The following is a 21,626-nucleotide window of genomic DNA, read 5'->3' on the forward strand; positions in this document are numbered from 1 at the left end:
ATTCTCACCCTAGCCTCAGTATCACCAGAGGCACGGGATGAACCTGTGCTTTACGGTGAAGGTTCTTCACTCCTTCATTAAGGGGGCGGTAGTGAGACAGGCAACCTGTTTCCAGAAAACTGACAGCCATCTGCATGGTATGTCAGCCAAGCAACCAGATTTTGGTATGGATTGGCTCCCACATCCGGCTTCTTGACCCAGTTCCTCCTCTTTCCACCCAGATGTTTTGGTGACAGTTACAGAGAACTTAATGAAGCTTGTCCAGTGCAGAGGAAGGAGCAGCAATATTTTGGTGTCCTGCAGGGGGCGAAGTTACCTCTGATTTTTCTCCAGTCCGTTCATACATTCCAGCAAACCCCAAAGCCAGACCTGTTTCTCTCTCTTCACGCCACCTGGCCTGAATCACATCTGTTCCATGTCCAGTTCCCTGCCCTGAGACTTCATGGGAGTGCTAGGATGTGTGATGGGGATGGCGCACAGAAACAGGGAGTGGGTGAAGTAGTGGTTAGGGTTTCCTCACCCACCATGAGTTCCAACTGGCTTGGAAAAGCAGTGGTCCCAAATTTTGAGGTTATTAAAGTTTAGAACTGCATCTCTTCATCTCCTTTGTCCATAATGGAACCAAGGGCGTTTCTGAATGTTTTTCTGACAATCATGAGCATATGCTTGGAATGGGAGTAGAGCATATCCTCTTTTGTGGCCCTCAGTTGAATGTCACTGTCCTTAGGATCATTTTCATAACTCACTTCACGTATTTTTCTTTCTGGCTCTTCACAGAGTTGTGTGTTTTTCTGTTCATCACCAGCACCCCCCCTTTTCTAGAATTATACAAGAATGGAGAGACCATGTTGGTGGGGATGGGGAGCCCATGGCAGACTTCAATCAGGGTTGCTGCTCAGACATTTTTAATTGGTAATAAATTGCTAAGTGCCATTTTAGACCCCTGTCATATAGGTGCATCTACCTCTTACCAAGGATTGAGAAAATGGGATGACTGTACATGTACATGTGTGTTTTACCACTAGATCATATATACTTTTACAAAAGGTACATAGGGATGGGTCACAGTCTGCTTCTGTGTTTTAAATGGCATAGCCCTACCTAGATGCATTTGTCTATCCTCAGGGTTTTTACAGTTTTCCTAGTCCTTTCCCCACTGCCCTTATAGACTGGAACTACTTTTACCCTGCTTATATATCACTAGAAGTCTTGAAAAGAAGGTGAAAGTTAGTTTGAGAAAAGAGGAACTTGGCAGGAAGCCTACATATACTTACTGAGATTTCAGTCTTCTGATCAGAAATCTTGGCTGCTGTGATTTTATGCACTGCAATGATTTTATGCTCCTAACAAGTCCTGCACAGAGAAAGATGTGATGTAGGCTCTTGAATTCCAAGGGTCCTAGCATCCCAGACCAAGTAGTGATGTATTCTCTTTTCAGATGAAAAGAATGCCTGCAGATGGTTAAAAACTGGCCTCCAGTGTTGCTGAAACTGTCTTGCCTGAGCTCAATGATTATGGGACATCTGTAGAATTAAAGAATGTCTTAAATTACCACTGTGTATGGGCCAAGACAGAAGGAGGAAACAAGATCTGATGGATGATGGGATGGTGAGAGGTAAAGACCCTTAGCCATGTAAAAACAGATTCTTTGAAATAAGATAAAAATGCTAATAAATTTTGGGTCAGCAGAAACCCCATGATCTCATAAAGTCCATGAATCCCATATTCTGGCTCTCAAATGCCATGGACTATTGAACTGAGGCTGCCAGACTTTTGTTTTCTATTCCAAACACTTTTCACCAGGTAAAAGATCCTAATATTTTAAGTGAGTTTGCCCAGGGTCTATAGATTACTGAACATTCTTGGATAGTATAAAGCAAATAAATTTGCATCCTGAAAGGCCGTGGTGGTGGTGGTGTTTGGTAGAGTGGGCAGTGTCTTTGAGAAGTGTGACTGTCGAGAGTAAAACATGTGTTTTACAAAGTTGATCCTGTCTAATGTTCACAGCAACCTGGATTTCAGGGCCCTGTCTACTGCACCGAACAGGAAGTAGCTTTACCCCCTCGCCTCAAGTTTTATTTATCTGGCATAGAGCATCCAGAATCTACTGTATTTCATTCAATACAGTAAAACGCAATGTTAACAAACTGGAGAAGCACTGAAACATTTTCAGGAAGGGAGGGGGGCTTTTTAATTATATATATGATTACAGCCTCTTTTTGGGGGGTGCTAGCTTAAGAAGCCAAGCCAAAGACCAAATGAAGAGATAAGTCAAAATATTTGGCACATGCCCGAACCCTCCAGACACTGGGTCTGGCTTATATCTGGCCCTCTCCGCGGCCAGTTTGGGAGCAGCTTCTGGGAGGGTGTGTCCCAACTTGCAGCAGCTGCCTTTGAAAGCCACGTGTCTGCTGAAAGCCTATTTTACATCAATAAGAGAAACTAAGACAAGAATGGGAAAACTATCACTTTTCGGTTCTTCCTCAATCCAGGCAGCATTGACTTAACAGCTGGTTTTGCTCTTATTTAAAGCATCAATTTGCGTGATCGTAAAAGAGTAAGGTTCACACTGAGGTGCTGAACCGATCAGGTCATTTTCACTAGTGAGGACTTCTTCGCCTTTGCTACCTTGCAGTTCCTTGCGTGCCTCCTAAAATTCTATGTGCACTTGAATCATTCGCGGGAGAGAGGGAGTGAAAGGAGGGGGTGGGCCTCTTTAAATATGAGAGAGACGAGCCTCTCTATTGGTTGCCCGCCTGCCTGTAACCCGAGAGGGCGGGGAGTCCAGTGGGCTGGAGTGTGGTACCTGAGCGAAAAGCGCACCAGAAAGCCCACGTTGGCTGCTGCGGGGAGCGCAGCGTCCAGAGGCGGGAGTCTGCGAATTCCGGCGCGCCGACCCCGCAGTCACTGCTCCGAACACCGGCCCACTTCCCTCTCGTCCTTTCTGTGAGTGGAGTTTGCAGGGCAGCCGGGAGATCACTAAACGGAAAGGAAGATCCTTGCCGCCTCCGCTTTGGGGAACAGAGCAGCGCGCGGAGATTTTGAGGGGGAGCGACAGTGCCGAGGGCGGAGGGGCGAGGATTTGTGAGCGACAAGGGAGTTAAGCCTCACGCAGAAGATTGGCATCTGAGGACTCCTTGTTACCGCAGCCTGGGCCCTACGGCGGGGTAAACTTCACAGCAGCTGTGCGAGCTAAGGAAAGACGTGCGCGGCGATGCTGCCCGGCATCACCTCCAGCCCGTGAGCGGTCCCACTCCCTGCCGCCCCCGGTCCCACTCAGCGGGCGCGAATTAGCGCACGTGAGCGGGCAGCGAGGCCGGAGAGCTACCTCTCGGTGACCTGCCTAGAACGAGGGCGCTGGCCACAGCTCAGCCCGGACTCTGACGCACCTGGCCTGTACTTTGCGCTTCTAGGGACCTGCGCGGGCGAGTGGTTCTCCCGGTGATCTCCTTCGCCGCCTACCACCCCCCCCCCCCATACTGGGCAAGTGGGGGCGTCCCACTGGACCATGAGAGATAAGGACTGAGGGCCAGGAAGGGGAAGCGAGCCCGCCGAGAGGTGGCGGGGGCTGTTCTCGCCAAGGGCCACAGCGGCAGCGCTCCGGCCACGCTCCGGCCTCGCTCCCCGGCTCCACGCCTCGCGGGGCCCAAGGGGCCAGCCCGGCCGGGCGGGAATGCCGGGGCTGGGACGGAGGGCGCAGTGGCTGTGCTGGTGGTGGGGGCTGCTGTGCAGTTGCTGTGGGCCCCTGCCGCTGCGGCCGCCCCTGCTCGCCGCCGCCGCCACCGGCCGTGGGGCGCTACTTGCGGATGGTGGGAGCCCGGGCCGTGCGGAGCAGCCGCCACCGTCCTCCTCCTCCTCTGGCTTCCTCTACCGCCGGCTCAAGACGCACGAGAAGAGGGAGATGCAGAAGGAGATCCTCTCGGTCCTGGGGCTCCCTCACCGGCCCCGACCCTTGCACGGCCTCCAGCCTCCACAGCCCGCTGCACTCCCGCAGCAGCAGCCTCGGGGGGAGCCGCCTCCCGGGCGGCTGAAGTCCGCGCCGCTCTTTATGCTGGATCTGTACAACGCCCTGTCCAGCGACAACAACGACGACGAGGGCTGGCCGTCAGACGAGGAGAGGTGGCAGCCTGGGCCCCGGAGAGGGGCCGACGCGTCCCATCCCCGGCAGCAGCCTCTGGGAGCAGTGCGACCCCACAACCACAAGAGCCTCCTGGCCCCAGGACCTGGCGGCAGCGGCACGTCCCAACTGACCAGCGCGCAGGATAGCGCCTTCCTCAACGACGCAGACATGGTCATGAGCTTTGTGAACCTGGGTAAGGATCTGGGGTAGCGTACAACGAGAACAATCCCCATTTACCAGTGTTCCGGGCTTGGGACGGTGCAGGCTGAGAGGGTGGAAGAGCCCTTGGCACTCGAGTGGGGGCTGGCGAGGCGGGAACGCGAGAATGGGCGGTCCGGCTCCTGCCACCTGTGCGGCCGTGGGCAGCACGTGCAGCCCCCATAGCTGCGGGCCTGGTGGCACTCTCCGGCTCCAGCGCTCACTGGTTGAGGTGCGGCGCCACGCAGGTGCGTCTTTGCGGGCGCTCAGAGCACGTTCAGCGCGATTTCCCGAAGAGTGCGAGTGCGCGGCTTGGGCCAAGTTAACTAGACTTAGGAGAAGGTCCAGCCCGAGTGTAGTCACTTGGGAACGAGAAGGCCCTTCGACACTCTTTCCCCGCCTGTTTCCTTCTGCGCTCTTAATGCCCTGAGTGCCAGTTTTCCCACCAGGACTTTTAGGGAGTCCGACAGCAGCTGAGAGCTTTGGAAGCTTTATGTGGTTGTGTTAGGTGGCATCCACGGAACTGGGGAAGGAAGGTTACAGAGGAAGGTGCCTAAAAGGACCGTGGAAGGCGCTCCAGTTCCGGCCTGGCGGGGATGGAGCTGGTTTGGGGCTGGATGTCTAGCCTAACTCCGGGGTAACCAATCCAGTAACGTTTGTCACATGCCTTTGGCCATTGTCCCCAAAGGCTGAACTTCTGATCAACGCTACCCAAGCTTTACGAGCAGAGAAAGTGTGCAGGTTGGGGTGCCGGAGTTGGGCGCTGAGCTGGTCTGAACCGGTTACCAGGCAACAGAATGGAAATTTAAGGGCGGCTAAATCGGGCTCCGCCACAAGTGGCTGTGGCAAACCCCGACGAAGTTAGGTAGCCTCCCCCCACCCCGCTCCCAAGTTTTCTAATCTGTAAATGAGAAGGCGGTAAGGAAGGCTACCCCCACCCCCAACCCCAGTCAATGCCACCGATTTGTGCACATCTTCGTTCGTAAACTGGCTCAGTTTAACGTACACAAAGGGATGGTGGGGACGCACTCTCCACCGGAAGAAATCAGGGTGCAGTAGCCACGCCTGGAGTGGGTGCAGCGGCACTGTAAGGTGCGTCTCCTTTCCCGTAGGACACGTGGCTCTGCCAAGGCCCCAAAGTGGGTTAGCAGGCACTTGCCAAAGAAGCACAAACGTCGCCAAGCCAAGTCAAAGACCTCCGTCCGTCATTTAAGGACATTATTTACCTGAATGACTACCATGTAAAATATCCTGGCGAGTTCTTCACAAATCTATCTATAAGATGATCCTTAACTCCGCTGAATTTTAGGGGCAGAAAGGAAGAACGGGGGTGTAGGGGGTGGGGATGTGCAGCAGGACGATTGGCATCCGAGTGGTGCAGAAATCCTCCTGGGAAATTCATGAATTAGAATCTCACAGGCTCAAGGCCTACCAATCCTGCTACTTGCAGTGCGAGGGGTTCTCATTGGACAAAAATTTTCACAATTTATTGGAACCAAATCCAAGGTTGAGCTACTTCCAGGAAGCATTCTAATGAAATTCTCCTGCCAGTCGATAAAATTTGGGGGGCGGGGTACAGAGGACAAGCGCTGTTCCTTATTCTAACATCTCTGATTCTTCTGGCTTAGTAAATTCCGCCTCTTGCCCGCTACCTCACCCCCCACCTCAAGATTTCCCTGACGGTCTTGGGGAAATGTTTTATTGCCTCTTGTGGGTAGTCCCGGCCTGGACAAAGTGGAAGCAGAGAATCTTGTTGTAGTCTGCCGAAAAACAGTTCCTGGGTTTGGACCGGGATTCTCAACCTTGGCTGCCCATTAGCATACCTGAGGACACTTAGCAGAACTACGGGATGCTAGGGCTTCTCCCTGCAGCAAGTAAGTCAGAGGCTTTGAGGGTGGTCTCTCTTCCTTCCCTTCGTTTCTCTCCTTTTGCTTTCTCAGTGCCTCAGGCTCTTTTAATGTGCTACCATGATCAACAAGCACTGGCATAGGAGATTCTGTTGTCTGAAGGAAGTCAATAAATCATCCCAATACGTGATTAAGAGCAGTGCTTCTGTATGTTAATGGCTCCCGAACGGTGCTACACGTTTGAGTCAGCTGGGTGCTTAAAAAAAAAAAATCTAGATGCCCAGGTGGGACCCATATCAATTAAATCTGAATGTATGTGGTATAACCCAGGTATCAGTATTTTTAAAGATCCCCAGTGATCTCAATGTTTGGGAACTACTGCCTTAGATGGTATTTGAAATTGTGAGAGTTGGCCTGAGGCAAGTTTGTAAAGTACCCTGAGATTTATGGTGCTTAATGACCTCCAAATTCTCCTCCTCGCTTTTCTGACCTTTCCTGGCCTACAGGTACACATTGCTTCTGAGTCCCACTGCTTGAAGTTGTTTGCCAACTAACCCTGCTAAAGTGATGGTTTAACATAGTGTCTCCCTAGGGATACTTTCATTTTTTCATAAAGGATTGTTAAAGATCCAAAAAATACCACTGAAAATTTACATATTCCAAGAGAATTCAACAATACTAATGTTAATTTCAATCCTTCCCCCTACCCTCCCTCCCAGGCTGACATGGAACTGAAATTCATGGGTAGGGAACTCTGCCCCAAGCCCCCTATGTCAAGCCACTGGGCTTTCTGACTATAAGTTATAAGTACTGATCTGTAGGTCCAGACCTGGACTCCACCTGGGTACTTACAGAAGGAAACCTTTTCCAGGTAAGTGGAATTGAAGTCATAAAGCCATGCCACCTGCTAGTCAAGCAATTTAATCTTAAGCCATTTCTCAGTAGGAAAAGGGGATTCATACATAATAAGAGGCTAAAATGGCTCTGAGTAGAAGAACAGTTCATTTGAAGAAAGTAATTGCTTAGCAATGTGGATTCTTTAAATAAGGATGTTGGGAGAATTCCACAGATTTCCTAATCTGTGTTGATGGCATGTTAGCTGCTGCATTGCATGACTTTTCTATTAGAGAGCCTACAGAAAGATCCATGTTACAGTTTTGTGTTTTAAACTACTCTTACACTCATTGAGTTAGACAGATTATAAAGTGGAAGTGAAAGGGAAACATAGCTGTAAAAATCATTTTTCCTTGGGGCTGAGGAATAATTTACTCATGAGATACATTTAGCCCTGGCTGGTGTGGCTCAGTGGATTGAGTGCTGGCCTGAGAATCGAAAGGTGATTGGTTTGATTCCCAGTCAGGGCACATGCCTGGGTTATGGGCCAGGTTCCCAGCAACCGATCCATGTTTCTCTCACAACACGGATGTTTTCTCTCCTTCACTTTGTCCCTCCTTCCTTCTCTCTAAAAATGAATAAAATCTTTTTTTTAAAGAAATACATGTAAAAATCCCTGATCCTTGTGGGCTAGAGTGCTTATCAGGAAGTATGACTCAACAGCATTAATTTCTCTTGCATATCCCAAATGCTAGTCACTGTTGTTTGTGCTGACTGTTTTAAACTCCCTCCAGGTGAACAGGCTGGGGGTGTGTAACCTCCCAAGTGCTAACTGGTTGTTGTGCAGAGTGCTGGGGGAAGCTGGTGCACTCATGAACTTGCATTCAATCAGGGCCACAGATGCCATTTTCTACTTGTTTTCTAATGCTAAAAATGTCTTGGCAGCCTAATAAACAAGGCTGCCAATTTGGTGACCTTGGAGAAGTATCCTGAAATACCCTTTGGGTCTTAGCTCAAAATTCACCTTCTGAGAGAACTTTTCTCTAACCACTCCACAGGAGTCAGAGCTCCCCCCACCCCACCCCCTACTCCTCCACCATCAGAGCACCCTGTTTATTTCCTTGGTTGCACTTATCACAAGGGGTATATTTTTTCTTTTTAAATTTGCTTACTCATTTATTTGTCACCACTCTAGGATATCAGCTGCAAAAGGCAACCAGGCTTATCTACTGTTGTAATGTAAGTTCCTTACATAATGCCGAGCACATAAGAGCTGCTTAATAAAAATTGAGTTAATGAAAACATAGGCATATCTCTTACTTAAAATTTATATTTCACTAATGTGATAATTTAGAGATGGTACACCTATAAGTAAATAAGTGAAGACATTTAGGATATTGAGGTTTCATGGTATTTGATGTCTATCATGATTGATTAATAAACTTATTTTGCATTAGTTACCCATATGTATATTAATTTGTAATATGTATTACATTTCAAACCTGTGCAAAGGTTTCTTTAAATCTCTGCATTTCAGACTTCATTTATTTATTTTGAATTAATGAGGTATTGAACTCCAGATGCTAGGGTAAAATGAAATAAAAAACTCAAATTATGCTCAAAAAAAGAATCAGTATGTATTAGTACAAGTAATAAGAAACTAGTACTGAAAATACTGGCAATCTTCCGACAAGATTACTCTTGGGAAACATAAATTAGAAGAAAAATGGAAATATTCCTTACTCGTATGTGTAACCAGATACACTATACTGTCTTTTTCTCATAAACATAGGATCAGTGGTACTATTTTTCATTTAAGCTGCCTGTACTTAAGAAGAAAGGTTTTTGTTAGCAGCAAATAAACCCATGCCTGCAAACTACTCACAGCAAAAATAGTTTGGAGAGAGTGGTTCAAAGAGAGTAGATTTTTTCCTGAAGAGATTTAAAATAGTAAATGTGAAATTCAGTGGTATTTCAACAAAAAAGTTGTACAAAGTGTTCTTAAACTCAGATCAAAGGGCAAGCAGATATCATTGTTTAGACCTCAGATGGTGTTTCCTCTGGTTGTCCTTCTAAGAATGGGTATAAATCCTTTTTAAATATGCTGAATCATGCTCAGTTCCTCTTCTGAAGAGCTTACCTCTGATTTGCATGGACAAAAGGATTCTCAGTGGTACAATGAAGTAAGTGAAAAATAACCCCTAAGGGTCAGCATGTAATAATTCTGTTTCATCACTGTGTTCTGAGTTTAGCTACTTTACATATTGGGTTTCAAATTAATATTCTACTTGAATATGGTGGGGGGAGGGAGTGTGTAGGTGGGTGAATGTTGGGTATCAAAGGTAGTAGAGCAGACTCTTAAAGATAACAGCTCTGTCATCTTCACCTCACCTCATCTGCTTAAATGCTGAGTTAGAAAAGGAAAATAAAGAGGGTAAAATTTCTGGGATGATTAATCAGCTTTCTGAAACTTTTCCCCAAGTCAGTCATCTGCTCTCTGCTTCCTGTCCTGTATTTAAAAATGAATTAGTCCATGTAATGCTTAATTTTTCCTTAACTTAAAGCCATTACAGTTTTCTCCTAGTTTTTCTACTGTGAGTCTTATTCTCTCCTCCTCCCCCCATCCTTTTTGAATTTTAGTTACATCACTTTAGTGCTTCCATCAGTGGAAGGATAGTAGACAATATTTTACTCAGATAATTTTGTTCCTGATTAGAAGCTTCTTTAAGTACCTGAATAACAGAAATCAATATAGAAACTCCTTAAGACAGCAACAGTTTGCAGAGTCCCCATGCATGCAAACAGCTATTACACATTAACCTTTCTGTCCCATCCTCCCTGAGGCCCTTGCTTAGCCCAGCCACCAGCTGGGTCACCCAGGGGCTGGTGTGGGGGACAGCTGCAGTCTTCTTTTGTGTTCCCCACCAAAAGCTAGTGAATTCTGTTGTCCTGTCTCTGATTTCATCATGACAGTGAAGTTGCTTTTATTCAAACATGGTTTTCCTTTCATAATCCCCTCACCTCTTCTCCAACACTCTGGCTCCATCTCTTTCCCAATGCTTGCCCCCTGGAAACTTGTGAGCCAGAAAGTGGCTCCAGTCTTACCTGGAATACATGGAGCCGATGACACTTGTGTCAAGGAGCTGGAAAACCATTCCTGTTTTAGTAAAAAATAGAGTTACTAAAGAACTAGGGCTGTTAACGTCTAAAGTTTTTGAGAATGCCAGAAATTGTCAGAACTTCAGAGTTATACCTGCTAATTTTCTCTATTACAAGCATTAGAAATAAATGACATTGTAGTTCACTGAAGTTGATTGCATTTTTTTTGTTTGATCAGTAAAGTTTTGAATATATTGTTCTCTACATTTTTTCCCCACTGTAAGCACCTAGTATTTCAGTACCCTTATGGATAAAGTTAGACTCTGGAGATGGCTGAGGCCACAGCTACCTTCCATAACGTTGTTTTTTTGGGAAATGTGCCCAGCAACAAACAACCCATTTTTATGTTGAGCTTTCTCTGTCATTGATAGGAAGTTTGAAATTATTGGTAAATTTGCATTATTCATAGATCATAGAATTTAGAGCTTTAAAGGTTCTTGCATGTCATCTAGCCTCTTGTATTTGCAGTTAAATGTGTTACATTTATTCAGGATCAGTTTCTCCTCACTGCTGTTACATCTGAAGGCTGAGGGACAGCCAGGAGAACCACAAAGAAATCCTAATGCATCAGGGGAGTAGGGCCATAGGGTTATTGGTCAGGCATGAATGGATGACTGAGGAGTAATTACAGAAGCATGCAGGAGCACAGCCTTGGGGTATAGCTAGGATGACCAAATCTGGACTTTTGTGGGTTGTCTACTAGTGGATAGCATTCTCTTCTAGAACTCTGATTTTAGCAAGGAAAAAGCTATGCATATCTATAAACATCTGATATGTGGAAGGATTGTTGACCCCTAAGAATTTTTTTTCTACTCTGAAAGTGAGTTGAAAACCACATTGCTCAGAGTGGCATTGTTCCTCTGATGTCCGCAGGCACCGATCCTCTTCCTGCCCTTCCCATGCCTATTATTAAAGAGATTGGGTCCATAATAGAGATGATATCTAAATTACATCAGGTAATTCCTTGATAGGTCCCCACGGTTTTGTTATCTCTAACCCAGTCCCGAAAGACTGCGTTGAAGACTCTCCTTCAAACATTTTTGCAGAATGAGATTCTGGTTCTGAGTGGGAGAGTCTTCCTGACTTTCAGGTTCCTGGGCACACGCCCTTGATTACTGATCCTGCTAGATAGATTGGGATTGTCCTAGGCCCAAAACATCCTTGCTCCGTAGTGCTGGTTTTAGGTTCAGATTGTTTTCTCATCATCGGAGAGCCGAGTGATGGTGGTGGGGCGGGGGGGGGGGGGGGGGGGGGGGGGGGGGGGGGAGTGCAGTGGCTCACAGCAGGCAGAAAACAGTGCCCCAGCCGCAGAGCCCCTGCGCCCTCTCTGCGCTGAACTTGGATATCCCCCGAGATCCTTATTATGACTCTTCTGCCACTTACCCTTTTCACCTTTTCCAGAATGTGACTTCCAGCCTTAAACATCTGCGTTTGTTGATTGTTGTTCCTGTGTTTACAGTCTTGTGGGTTTCCTGTACATGAACACAGGCTGGCAAAAAATTCAGATATGTGTATCAGCAGAGCATAAACTAACCATATCATTGGTGTGAGCTATTTTATGTGCTGATTCGGCCCGGAGATTTTTATAATCAGCCTGGCTTAATCTCTGAGACCAGTTATTTTCTCTCCCTTCATTTAAATCTGTGAAGTATGTTTAAATATTCTGAAAACAGAGCTTTGTAAGCTATAAAACTAAGCACTTAAAGTTTTTCTTGACTTTGTTTTTCCAGATTTTATTTGAACACCCATATCAGAATAAGTTAAAAACAGAAGCTATGCATTTTTTAAAAATTTTATTTATTAGAGCAGTTATAGGCTTACAGAAAAATTAAGTGAAAGGTACAGCCATTTCCCATAAACTGCCTACCAGGAAGGGAAACATCGCCCTTCCTAGCAACATCCCCAACCTGCATGGTACCTTTGTTACAATTGACAAACCTGCATTAATATGTCATTATCACCCAAAGGTCATAGTTTATATTACAGTTCACTATTGGCGTGAGACATTCTATGGGCTAGGACAAATGTATAACGACATCCATCCATCCAATGACAGAGTAGTTTCACTGACCTCAAAGGCCTGCTGTACCTTTAACTAGAAAAACAACTCAATAAAAATCTTAAAATTCAAAATATGTAGAGTTTGGGGGAAATAGAAATAACATGCCTTTGTCGAGCATTATTTCGTTTCTGGTGTTTTACCACATGAGTATATAAATGAGTAATTTTGAATGAATATGAGCACCTTGTTTTGTGCTTCTGTGTATGGACAGCAAATCTAGTAGAAATCTCCCTCTCTCTCATCTAGGAGTTTAAAAATCTTTTTTCTTCCACATACTTTCAGTGAGGTGTCTGTCACCATAGTACCTAGACAATCCCTCAGGCAGAGAGATATGAGTGATTAAATTTCTCCCTGGCTTGTGCCCTGTTTGATCCATGCTCAGCAGGATTTGGGGAGTAAAAGAAAGAAGACTGAAGAATGAATAAGAATTATGGGAATTCTGTGCTTGTAAATTATTGAAATTTGGGGAGTTGGTAAGGGAGAGGTTAAATATTTCTTCTTTGTTTATGGAAATGTATACTAAAACTTAGTGTGACTTTTGGCTTGAGAAACTCACAAAAATACCTTTTACTGGCCCTAAAGGTAGGATCAGAGAACTTTAGAGGTTTCCTCAGGAAAGACTGTTTAGATCAGATTAAAACTAAATTTGTAAAGACTCCATAAATTCAGAGGTCTTTGTAAGTGATGTATAGATTAGGCTCATTTGCTTTGAGCTGTTTTCTATGAGAAAGGGCTACACAGATTAATGGTAAATAAATGGGAAAATGCCATAATATAAGCAAGCAACATGGTAACTACAAAGAGTGCTATTGAACAAATAGCTAGCAATGCATTTGTGATATTTAGGAACTTGTGAACATTTCCTTACAAGTACTGTACAAGTGAGATATGACTTCTCCCTGTCAACTATGAATTCCAGTTAAATTACTCACCTCTTATGTCCTCCCCTACCCCTCCACCTCTGCAAAGATGAAACCCCAGAAAGAGGGAAGAGCTTGGGCCATGGCACTTAAGAGGCAGGGTGGGGCTTGAGAAATTCAGCTTTCTTTCACAACATTTGCCTTAGTATGTGCTGTGGTTTAACTACCTCTCTGACAGGATAGATGTTGACATGAGCCAAGAGTGAAATGGGCTAATACTGAGGAGCACATAGGTGCCTTTGGCTGAAGGTATTAGGAGAGTTGTTTCTCCCAGAGGGCCGTGGAAAATACCTTTGCATTTTTATGGTGTCTATCTAGGGCAGAATCCCTTAACACCAGCTTTGGGAACTAGTCCCACAAATGTGGCACCTTGGTTATTCTTTCTACTTAATTAAGGTTGTTAGACGCTATTGTTACACATGCACATGTGTGGTCATGAGAAGATGCAGACACTAGCATAGCTGCAAGGATATAGGTGGTCCCCAGTAGAGGTTAGTTTCCTTCTTTCTCTCTTGTATTTCCTTTCCTTTTCTTCGTTTCCTACCATTAATACATTTGGCAACTCTACGGCATTTATTTCCTCTTTTACATTTGTCTTTTGACATAGTGTTGGTGCCCTTAGTTATTCTTAACCTAACAGAGAAGATTGTATTCATTCCATGAAGCCTGGTAGTTTATACCACCAAAGTGACTCATTGCTCACTGGAATGGTTAAGTAGCTGGTTTTCTTGATGCTGCTAGGAAGTGCTTAAGGCCTATTCAATACAGAGTTGTGGAAAGAACACATGTTTAAGATCCAGAAAGCTTGAGTCTAGTCTCTAGTGTTAGTATTATCTCTTTTTATAATATCTTGTTCAAGCCACTTAACCAAATTTCCTTTTCTGTAAAATGTGAGTATTGCATTTTCCAAATAGTGTCTCATGGAGCATGACCTTTCCAACATGCTCTGTGAAAGATGATCACAGAAACACTTTATGCCATATTTCTCTCTTTGAGATTTTCAAGTCTATTAGGATTCAAAGCCCTAACAAGCCCAGTGGTAAAGAAGTTTCCTTTCGTGTTTTAATAGTTTTTTTAACTTACTTTTATTCTGTAACCCCTATTTTCTGAAAGGCCCTTGTGTCAGACCCAGGCCTCTGCTCCCACATCCACTACTGGTCCCCAGGGTGAGACCCCACAAAGCTGCATTTCCAGGTGACTCTGCTCTTCTGTGGGTCCAGCTCTCACTGGAAGGGCTGCCCTGCTCCACCTTCCACTGTGGCCCCAGGCTCTCCCCTCCTTCCTGCTGGTGGAAGGGGCTTTCTGCTGTTGTTAACTGTGGGTCATGCTAGTCCATGACCTGGTTGGCTGCTTGGCTCTCCCACTGCTATGCCACCAGCTTCCTTTATTAAATTCCCTCTGCTGTGAGCACTTGCAGGGCTTTCTCTTTTCTTGGTGGGACCCTGGTTGCTACAGCCTCTTAATTCCCTGCAACACAGTAGAGAAACCCCAGACTGGATGATACTCAGAAATCAGTTCTAAGAATGTTCCCTGTTGTATATCTCTGAGTGATTACTTATTTTAAACAGCTTTCTTGAGGTATAAGTGACATAAAATAAGCTGCTTATTTAAAGTGTGCAATGTGATAAGCTTTGACATATATGTATATCTGTGAAACCATCACCACAATCACGTCAGTTGAATATATCCAGAGCTTTCTTTTAACCAGTTGTCTAAACCAGGGAATGAAATACTCAGTCCTAACACACAGGAAGGGCAGTGAAAATTCCCATCTTTCATCAATGCCATTGCTCTTCATGCTTTTCTTATACAGTTTGAATATCCTTATGAATGGAATTTGGTGAAGATGTTTGTGAATGGTTTTCTTGGATCAGAGAACTCGGGGCTCAAGCCTGCTCTTTGCATTTGTGACTGGCCTTTATCCTATACCTTATCCCTATATTTATTTTAGGAAATAATAATCAAAATAGGCAGATATCTTTTCTAATATTGAGAACAAGCATCTGGGCATTTTGGGTTGCTGGTGATCCTATTGGCATCTTGTAACATTCAGGTTTAAATGATCTGATCCTTCTGAAAAATTGCAAAGATACTTCCCTGTGTTTTTGTGTCAAATTCTGGCAATGTAGGTAGGACACAAAAAATTTACAAAAGTAGACTCCAGTTTACCCTCAACTCTTCCCGCACACTTACCCTTTTCCAAATGTTCTGTAAGCTTAAGTCAAAACTGCATTTTTCTGCAAAAAAATTATTGCTTATTTTTGTGGCCTTTTGCCTTAAAGAGTGACTGATGTCACCTATTCTGTATTATCAGCAAGGCAAAAACTGAGACTTGTTTTTTTTTAAGATTTTATTTAATTATTTTTAGAGAAGGGGAGGGATGGAGAAAGAGAGGGAGAGAAAGATCAATGTGCAGTTGCTTCTTACACGCCACCCACTGGGAATGTGGCCTGCAACCCAGGCACGTGTCCTGACCAGGAATCGAACCAACGAACCTTTGGTTTGCAGGCTGGTACTCAGTCCACTGAGCCACACCAGCCAGGGCAAAATCTGAGACTTCTGTAGCTGCAAATTTGTATTAACCATTAGTGGACAGTGAGATAGGGTAAAATTTGGAGACTTTTGGAGAAAACTATTATTTAGAGTACCATTACTATTCCAAATAACACCCAGCACATAATAGAACAGTTTTGTGAAGTTAATTCAGGGAAGCTGCTTTCTCTCCTTTCTATTCACTTAATCCTTGCTTCTTGCCATCTGATTTCTGTTCCTATCACTCTGCTGAAATTCTTGTATCAGAGGCAGCTAATGACTCTGTTCTGAGTCTTTACTCTCCACTCTCCAAAGCTTTATCACCTTAACACTCCTTTTTCCCATGCTGTATAATCCCTCTAAGAAATTCTCTCCTTAGCTTCTATAATGCTGCTTACTTACTTTCAGTTCTTTTTCTATCCCATAGACTGCTACTGTATTTTGGGACATTTCCTAGAAAACAGCAAACAGTTTGGGAGGGTTGGCACGAGGCACTAGGCCTACACATGGAGCTGAGATACGCATGGATTTGAAGTGGAGGGAGCATATCCAGCCACAGGAGTGAGGAGATAATACGCAACCATTGAGCATGGTGAAGGGCAGGGACCAGGCTTTTGGGTGAACCCCTATGGTAGCTCAGGGGCCTGGTTAGGGTAGCATCGACTATGGTGATGGAGAACCCAGCAGCGGGTGTATTCAGGAGGCCAGATGTCAGCTATAGGGAAGTCTCTCAGTTCTGAGCATATGTTTTCCTCCTCTCTTGCTAACCCATGTATTCAAAGTGTGGTCCTGTCCCAGAATTACTAGAAAAGTGAAATGGAATAAAACCAAATGCACATGAAATCAAGCCTCTATTTTTAATTATTAGATTCCACTGATATAACACTGTCAGTTAAATTGCTACCAAACTGTATAGGTAGTTTCCATTTTTGTATTTATTTTATTGCATGCCAGTTACAGAGTTTGTTGATCAGCACAGACCTAGTCTATTTATTCATATGCAGTTCCAACCTGCCCTTTTGGACCTGCCCTGACTCTGGATCTCATGTGTGGATCTCCATTTTACAAACTGGAGATAAGAGTGGTGACTAAGGTTTGAGAATCAGGGTGCTAACTACTCAGGTTGAACTTCAATCTCTGACCTCACTTGCACATCTAATCAATCACTCCCATCCTCCCATCTTTTTTCTCCATTTTCTCCCCAAGTTCCCTAGATGAGGGCTTTATGATCTTGGCCTTGACTTTACTCCAGTCTCCTCTACTGCCAGTCTGTCCTTGCATCAACATCAGCTCTCTTTTTCTATAGCACAGGTGTGATCTGTTATCCCTTGTCCATCACCTTTATTGGATCCTACTCTTAATCATCCATCACCTTAATGGCCTACTGCACAGGTGGCAAACACAAGCCCCATGGGCTGAATCCGGCTCTCCACCTTGTTTCTACCCTTCAGCAGTGCCAAGCTCTCCCTTCACTGTTAAGGAGTAGTTACATTCATACAGTCCTAAAATTACATTTGGCCCTTTGAAGGCAACCTCAAGGCTAATGTGACCCCTAGTGAAAATGAGTTTGATACCCCTGGCCTACTGAATAAAGCTAAGATGCCATCTGACTTCCACTCCCTTTCGATTTCAGTTCTTCTACTCCTGTTTGTGCACATATCATTCAGCCAACTGACTGTGCTCCATGATTTCCTTTTTCTGGCCTTTTCTTATAGTATATCCCATTTACATCGTGCAATTGCCCACTTCCATGTTCTCAGTTCTATCTGCTCTTTAAACCCTAGCTCAAATGCCAGTTTATCAAGGAAGCCTTTCTGAAATTTACTTATCACATGCTCCCACTTTTTGCAAGAACATTGACTTTCCCTAGAACAGAGCACCACAGAGTGGCATTCTACTTTCAGGCATACGTGTGCAGATGAGCTCTGGGTAGCTTAAAGGATGGAGTAGGGAGCCCTGAGTTCCAGTTTTGGCTCTGCCACCCAGCAGCTGTGTGGATTTGGGCAAATCATCTTCAACACCAACTTCTCTGCTTCTTCATTATTTAATGCTTTATTTATTGTGATACCTCCTCCTCTTCCCCTCCCCCACCCTGTACCTAGCATGGTGTCTTACATGATTGATGCCCAGTTTCTCTAAAATAAAGTAAAATTGATGTGTGCTGTCTTCTTTCTCTCATGACAAGTGCCGTCAAGCATTTCAATGAGGGAATTATAAACTGTGAAACACTGTGCTAATATGAGGAATGCACCTCCATTCACAGTAGTGGTTATAAAAAGAGTCATAGCCTTCGCCTTACAGAGTTTATGTTGTGTTATTCTCTAGATGGGTTAGGGAAAAAAGGCTTCAGGAAGAAGAAATATAATTTTCCATCTATCTGATGTCATGATGACTTTAATAAGTATTAATAGGAGTCAGAAAGAAGTGCTGCTGAGTCTAAATTTAAACGTCCTGGTTGTGCTGTGCAGAAAAGCTTGCATGCGAGGAGGCACGACTCCTCCTGCAGGTGCCGATGCAAAATACTTATCTTGTCAGCTTCTACTTTAGGCCGGCTGGTTTGGCTTACATCGTGAAGGTGTTAGACATTCTGTTTACATAAGGGCTGAGGGGGTGACATAATGTCTATTGAAGCAAAGTCACTTAGCTCCCCACTAGGCAACAGGGAGCATTTAAAAACCAAAAACAGATCAAAGTAATGGGCAGGGTTGAGATACCCCTACCCAGGAGCAGAGCAGTCTGGCCAGGGAGGGGGTGGTCTCTTGGTTGGTTGCCCAGAACATACGTGCATTATTGCCTCACTGCACTTCCAGACCACTGGTGAAATGAATCAGGCAGAATTAAACTCTGAGCAGCCAATCAGAGAGACTGCTTAAGTGGGTGCAAGTGTGTCCAAATAGGTTGGAAAAAATGTCAACTGAGAGTAAGCACATACAAGATGTGATGTTTCTCTTTTTATAGACTGTTAGAAAAGTTGTTTAAAATTAAACAACTCTTCAGTACTTAAATTATGTATAATGAGGCAGGTAGGTCCTGGAACAGAGAGCTTTTTATCCCTTCTTCCCTATCCCATTTAGATTTTGCTCTCCCTACCAGAGTATGCAAGACATAAACACTTTCATTTCCAGGATATATGTGAGCTTTAGCATGGAGGAAGGGGAGAGATGGAGTTGATACAGATCACAGAAGTACCAAATCTAGTTCTCATTCATCTTTTATTTGATGAACCAGAAGGCTGTAGCCAAGGGAAATATGAAAATAATTTGTGACTCATATTTGCGAGTATCATCAAGTGATAATCTTTTGTATTTCATACTTTTTAAATATATGTAGATGTAAAGGAAGGTATATTATACAGCATATATGACTTTTATGACCCTAACCCCAAGTAAGTAATTTATTGTTGTTTTTTTTTCAGGTTTATCTAGGTGTAATTGACCAATACAAATTGAATATATTTAAATTGTACATCATGATTTGATATATTGTGAAATATCAACACAATCAAGCAAATTAACATATCCATCATTGCACATTCTTACCATTTTCTTTCCTTTTTTTGTGTAGTGAGAACATTTTAGATCTACCCTGTTAACAATTTGAAGTACGTAATACAGTATTGTTAATTATATTCACCTAGTTGTACATTGGATTTCCAGAACCCACTCATCTTACAAAACTAAAACTTTATACCTGCTGACCAGTATCTTCCCTATTTTTTCCTCCCTCTCTCTACCAAGACCTTATACTCTTTCTTCTATGAATTTGAATTTGCCTAACTTTATTTTGTATTTTTGTTTTTTATTATATTTTATTTTTTAATATATTTTATGGATTATGCTATTACAATTGTCCCATTTCCTTCCCTTCACTCCCCTCCACCCTGCACACCCTCTCCCACCCACATTCCCCACTTTAGTTCATGTCCATGTGTCATAAGTTCTTTAGCTTCTACATTTCCCATACTATTCTTGTCCTCCCCCTGTCTATTTTCTACCTACCATTTATGCTACTTATTCTCTGTACCTTTTCCCCCCTTTTCTCCTCCCAGTACCCTGTTGCTAACCCTTCATGTGATCTCCATTTCTGTGGTTCTGTTCCTGTTCTAGTTGTTTGCTTGGTTAGTTTTTGTTTTGGTTTTAGGTGTGGTTGTTAATAATTGTGAGTTTGCTGTCATTTTACTATACATGTTTTTTGTCTTCTTTTTCTTAGATAAGTCCCTTTAACATTTCATATAATAAGGGCTTGGCGATGATGAACTCCTTTAACTTGACCTTATCTGAGAAGCACTTTCTCTGCCCTTCCATTCTAAATGAAAGCTTTGCTGGATAGAGCAATCTTGGATGTAGGTCCTTGCCTTTCAAGACTTGGAATACTTCTTTCCAGCCCCTTCTTGCCTGCAAGGTCTCTTTTGAGAAATCAGCTGACAGTCTGCTGGGAACTCCTTTGTAGGTTACTGTTCCCTTATCTCTTGCTGCTTCTAGGATTCTCTCCTTCATTTTTACCTTGGGTAATGTAATTATGATGTGCCTTGGTGTGTTCCTCCTTGGGCCCAACTTCTTTGGGACTCTCTGAGCTTCCTGGACTTCCTGGAAGTCTATTTCCTTTGCCAGATTGGGGAAGTTCTCCTTTATTATTTGTTCAAATACGTTTTCCACTTGTTGCTCTTCCTCTTCCCCTTCTGGTACCCCTATAATTCAGATGTTGGAACGTGTAAAGATGTCCTGGAGGTTCCTAAGCCTCTCCTCATTTTTTTGAATTCTTATTTTTTTTCTGTTTGATTGTTTCTTTCTTCCTTCTGGTCGACTCTATTGATTTGAGTCCCCATTTCCTTTCCATCACTATTGGTTCCCTGTGCATTTTCCTTCATTTCTCTATTGTAGCCTTCATTTTTTCATCTAATTCGTGACCAAGTTCAACGAATTCTGTGAGCATGCTGATCAGCAGTGCTTTGAACTGTGCATCTGATAGATTGGCTATCTGTTTGTTGCTCAGTTGTATTTGCTGTGGAGCTTTGATCTGTTCACCCATTTGGGCCAATTTTTTTTTTTTTATCTGGTCGAACCTGTTATATATGAAGGGTGGAGCCTTAGGTGTTCACAAGGCCAGGCAACCCAGTTGTTGGGTTGTGATGCTGTACATGTGGGTGGGGTCTGAGAGGAAACAATGGTGCTTGCTCCTCTCTCCATTGGATTTCAGTCCTCTCTGCCACTTCTCCCAAGCAAACTGGGCCTTTCTGGTGCTAATTCCTATGTGGCTGGGCTTGTGCACATTCTAGGACCCTGTGGGTCTCTCCAGTGAATTCTCCTGTGAGGCTGGGAGTTTCTCCCGACACCTCAATTCCCACAGGTATTTCCAGTCAGTATCCTGAGGTACTATTTCCCGGCACTGGGTCCCTGGGTTGTGTGGTCTGTCTCACTGCCCAATTTTGCCTGGTTTATCTGTGTGCAAATGTGACCTGGACAGCCAGGTGCCTTGCAGGCGGTGCCTCACTTCACAGTCACTGCCTCTCTGGGTCTGCCTGCTGTGCTCTTGTGCTTGGGATGCCTTATGTGCCCGGGATGCTTTACGTATCTGGTACCACCCCTTTTTGTGCTGTGACCTGTCTCTGCCAGGCTACCTGACTCTGCTCCTCTTATTGGTCTGGATGAATGTGTATATTTTAACTCCTTGGTTGTCTGACTTCCATACAGTTCAATTTTATGTCAGATCTGGTTGTTTTCTTGTTTCTAAATTGTTGGTGACTTTATTTTTGTTGTGCGAGGAGGCACAGTGTGTTTACCTACACCTCCATCTTGGCTGGAAGTCCTTATATTTTATTGATTATGCTTTTACAGTTGTGCCAGTTTTTCCCCCTTTGACTCCCTCCACCCAGCACCCCCCACTCTCTCAGGCAATTCCCACACTGTTGATCATGCCCATGGGTCAGACATATAGGTTCTTTGGTTACTCTATTT

General features: G+C 44.2%; 1 protein-coding gene across 1 annotated transcript in view; it reads left to right on the forward strand.

The window, feature by feature from the left end:
• The first annotated feature begins 2,799 nt into the window (after nt 1-2,799).
• BMP6 (bone morphogenetic protein 6) overlaps nt 2,800-21,626 on the forward strand; it is a 174,803-nt gene continuing 155,976 nt past the window's right edge. Inside the window, exon 1 of the mRNA XM_028512819.2 lies at nt 2,800-4,313. Coding sequence (XP_028368620.1) covers nt 3,674-4,313 — 640 coding nt within the window. The 5' untranslated portion in view covers nt 2,800-3,673. The remainder of the gene's footprint in view (nt 4,314-21,626) is intronic.

The sequence above is a fragment of the Phyllostomus discolor genome, chromosome 5 (assembly GCF_004126475.2).
Source record: "Phyllostomus discolor isolate MPI-MPIP mPhyDis1 chromosome 5, mPhyDis1.pri.v3, whole genome shotgun sequence".
NCBI classification, from domain to species: Eukaryota; Metazoa; Chordata; class Mammalia; order Chiroptera; family Phyllostomidae; genus Phyllostomus; species Phyllostomus discolor.